The sequence below is a fragment of the Berghia stephanieae genome, chromosome 2, assembly GCF_034508935.2.
Source record: "Berghia stephanieae isolate SIO BIC M18660-M18661 chromosome 2, UCSD_Bste_1.3, whole genome shotgun sequence".
Lineage (NCBI taxonomy): Eukaryota > Metazoa > Mollusca > Gastropoda > Nudibranchia > Aeolidiidae > Berghia > Berghia stephanieae.
This window is the reverse complement of record NC_088361.1, coordinates 90032877-90037184: the sequence shown is the minus strand read 5'-3', so window position 1 is coordinate 90037184 and position 4308 is coordinate 90032877. Positions and strand designations below refer to the sequence as shown.

Genomic DNA, 4308 nt, shown 5'->3' with positions numbered 1-4308 from the left:
TGTGGTCACAGTGTGTATACGTTGCATTGCTATACATAAATATTAGAGAACTAAACAATTAATTTTTTACAGATAACATGAGAAGGGCAAACCAAGAACTTTTAATTGTCACGATCTTTGGATTCTTCACCAATCACAACATCTGTGATTAATATTTAAGAAACTGTTGTTTATATAATATACTTGTACAGGTGAAGCCAGTAATTGGAACGCCCATTTAATCCTAACAGCCAATTGAAATAATCTGTCCGTGACCATTTTTTTTCTCTTTATTATTTCTACTTCTTAATTTGTAAGCAAGCAGATTACCTCCCCCCCCCCCTTTCCACCCCAATTAACCCCCCCCCCCCCAAATATTGGAGCCCCAGTTATAACTATATTTAGAAAATCAAAATAATTCTGTTAAATTGGCTCATCAAGATCTTGCTATATTTACAAAGTAATAACAATACACAGTGTAAAATTATCATTCTATGTTTTATGTATTCTTTTCTGATTTTATTTCAGATACTATTCTCCTGGCTACTCTGATACTTTGTTGGAAAGAGTTGAGCAGTACGCACCTAAAGTTTAAACACCATATAGTCACCCAACCCCATTTGACGATGAAAAGTACAACTCAAGTTTGTGATTGAAACGAAGCATTTCAAAAATCAAAATGAGATATTATATTTTAATAGAAAAACAAAACAAAACAAAACAAAATGGATTAAACACATGCGTAAAATTGTTATTCTTTTCTGCAACAAGAGCAACCATATTAAGTGTGACGTTCAATATAATGTGTTCGAATATCTTGAATAGTTTCAACTTCAATTTGTCTAAAATAAGTTAATGAGTTAGCAAAGTCAAATGGTTAAGGTGTTTTGAAAAAGATGCAATATAATAATAAATGAGTCAGAGAGTTAATACATTATTTGTGAACATCACGCCATAACAAGAATCAACACCAAAAATGGTATGAATGATCAATGAAGATTGACTCAGTGAGAATACAAAAAGAAATAATACATAAATACAAAATCATGCAAAAGATGTCTACATGGATTTAGACATCAATTATTCTAGACTTTAACATTTTGTTTAAGCACCTTTAAAATTCGTATGAGGTTAAGAACTCTTCTCAATTTATAGGGATGTAATATTTGTTTTTTTAACAAAGATATTGACAAAATACTTCAATTCTCGGAAACAATATTGAACATCATCATTTCAGTATCTAATAAGATATTAAAAATTTACAATTCCTTTATAGCAAATACTGCCTTATATATTAAAAGGATACTTATTACAAACCAACTATAGATGAATATTACATTTTTATTGACTGATTTTTATTTTTCCAGAGGAATTATTTTGAAAAAAAGATTCTCTTCCATGAATATCTTAATGTTGAATGATTGATAAAAGATTCACACAGTATTATTCGATAAATGTTTTGAAGCTAAGAGGGTAACACCTATATTTTCGCTGTCATTTAAAACTGTGTAAAAAAAGAAAATAAATGATATTGGTTGGCAACCTACCTAATGCATGATTTCTTTCTCTGTTGGCATACGTGCTATTATGCTTTGGAGACAAGAATTTTTAAAAATTGCTTTCAGTTGCCATCAACAGAAACTTTCTAAACAGGTCAATAGGAAAAACAATCCATCACATAGTTTTTAACATTTGAAATATTTCCATGCACAATTTATAAAAAAGAATGGTGTTCAATAAATTTTAAATTATTGAACTTTTTCTATTAAGCATGAGTTCAATTTTTAAAAAAATGACATGCCGAGAATCCAATTGAATGAGTTTTTATCAAATTTTAACCAGTTAACTGTCGCACTCTGGAAAAAAAAATAGTATTTGAAAATTTGACCAGAAAACTCGTCCTTCAAATATCGATTGATTTAAATGACCCTCATCTTTGCAAAAACTCTCATACATGGTACTTCGCGAAGTGAAAGTTTTTGCCAAGATGAGGGTCATTTAAATTGATTGATATTTGAAGGACAAGATTTCTGGCCATATTTTTAAATATGAGTTTTTCCAGAGTATGGCAGTTAACTGGTTAAAATCAGCTACCTTGTTTTTTTTTTTATGCCAACTAAAGTAGACGTGATTACAGAGTTAGATAAAATAACAGACACTATTACTATAATGTCAACATCTTGGAATTGATAAAATATTTTTCCTTTTTTATATTGGAGGCAATGTATTTTTGTCCAACGCATGTGCTTTAGCAGTTTACATCTGTTTATATTTTTATAGTTAAAATGAATTAAAAGTTTTATTGAATGTTATATTCATCTGTTATGCTGCGTTATTCTATTGGAGAAATTTAGTTTTGAGTTTCAATTTTCCAATTGTCCATCATCGCTTTAATAGTGAGTTTTAAATTTGTGGTCCTGTGATATGGCGCTGGCCTTTAGATCGGTAGGTCTTTGGTTTGAGTCAGGCTGTGGGCGATGCAAAGTTGAATCTTTGGAAAAGGCTCTTTACTTTCTCTTATCACACTCAAGTGTAGAATGAGTACCTGTCTGCAAAAAGCGTTGATCCTGTTGAAATACAATTTGTAATAGTGTTTTGTCTTATCCCAGGTGTTAAGTGTCGCTGTTTGCTTGGGACCTATTGAGGTCCCAGACAATACTAAATCAAAATGTTCTCATAGTATTGTCTGGGACTCATATTTCAAAAAACGATATCAACGCATTGGAAATGACAGAGGAGAGACACAGGCAAATTTACAACAATTTCTCTCCACTAACAATGCATCATCACTGGTAAAAAGCCTGGGCCTTGACCATTTTCAGATCCGATGAAAAGGAGCCAAATTATGCACCCTCCATAAGATCTACCACATACGAATTGAAGTCGATTTCCCAAAAATCATTAAACACGACTCCATCCAGACTGACGAAAGAGGATATACATTTCAAATGACCATTCCTACATCAAGATCAAACACCTATCTAAATTCCTTCTACCCATCTTCTATTAGACTGTGGAACAACCTACCACCTGATTCATCAGAATCGGACAGTCCTGATCTTTTTCATCATTTGGTATCACTGTGTATTCAATATCATCCTCAAGTACCAATGTTCATTATATGACATGTTCAACAATCCATCATCAGTTTCTACTTTTTTTCTTCTTCTAATTTCTTTTAAAATCAAATGTAGATGGGTCCTCAAAATTGAGTGTCTACATAATGAAGAAGATTCAGTGGATATTGCACTTATAAAAGTGTGAGAATCGAAAAGCGAATTCTTTTACAAGTGAGATATCATGACCCACTTGTTTTTCCAGGTTTGAGTTAAACTGCAAAGTGCCTTTGAACCAGGCTAGTTTAGGTGAATACTATACTGCTAGAAGCTGTAGACTATAAAAAAAGTATTAAACAGAAATTAGTAAAAGAGCTTCGAAAGAGATATTTATTTTTTTTCAGCTGTTTTATTCGTTTTTGTTTAATACCTTTTAGGCTAGTTTACTTGGTTGGTCTGCATTGAGTCCGAACAGGATCCAAATCAATGCTAATGGGTGAATTTTGAATGTCCCAGATGATCATGTCGGATTTGACACAAGCAATGTCTCAATTGTCAAAGGGGTTTTGCAATTGGTACAGAATGGCGTCAGAATTGGAACTCACTGTCCGAATGGGGACAATTGACTAGGTCCCATAATCAAGGCCAAACACACAAATAAAGTGTGAAAATGATTTCTCTATTTAAAAAATTTGCTTAAGGTGTTTGAAACAGACACAACAGCCATTTTCATAACTATTCTTGGTGTGTGGCTATTGGAAGTCACTGAGCTGAGAGAGTCAATTTGGGTGTCCGGATTGGCACAACCCACCAAATAGGAATAGAAAAAAAAAAAAAAAAACAACAAAACTCGAGCATCTATATAGAACAATATCCAATAAATGTGCTCAAAATGCTTTACAAGCCAACAGCATCACTTAACATTAGGACAAGACTTGATGCCTATTAGTATTAGGCAATGTTACAGGTTTTTCTGACACAGACGCTGTTAATGGCTAGGTACTCATTTTACACCTGGGTATAGTGATAGAATGTGAGTAAAGAGCCTTTTCCAAGGACTCAACCATGCACCCCTTAGAGTGGGACTCATGATTCCTGGACCTTTCAATCCGAAGGCGAGTGTTATACTAGACCACATAGCTGCATAAAAGAGATAGCAATGAGTTGTGTTGTCAGATGAAAACTCAACCAGGAGTGTCATGCATCCCCCCCTGCCCTAAGGAAAATCAATTCGCCCACCTCTATGTAAAATATTGAAACAACTAGAACCACA

At 33.2% G+C, this 4308-nt stretch overlaps 1 protein-coding gene across 1 annotated transcript in view; it reads left to right on the top strand.

The window, feature by feature from the left end:
* LOC144965801 (sperm-associated antigen 6) overlaps positions 1 to 2291 on the top strand; it is an 8306-nt gene extending 6015 nt beyond the window's left edge. The window contains exon 9 of the mRNA XM_078901541.1: positions 508 to 2291. Within this exon, the coding sequence (XP_078757667.1) occupies positions 508 to 574 (67 nt within the window). The 3' untranslated portion in view covers positions 575 to 2291. The remainder of the gene's footprint in view (positions 1 to 507) is intronic.
* The last annotated feature ends 2017 nt before the right edge of the window (positions 2292 to 4308 follow it).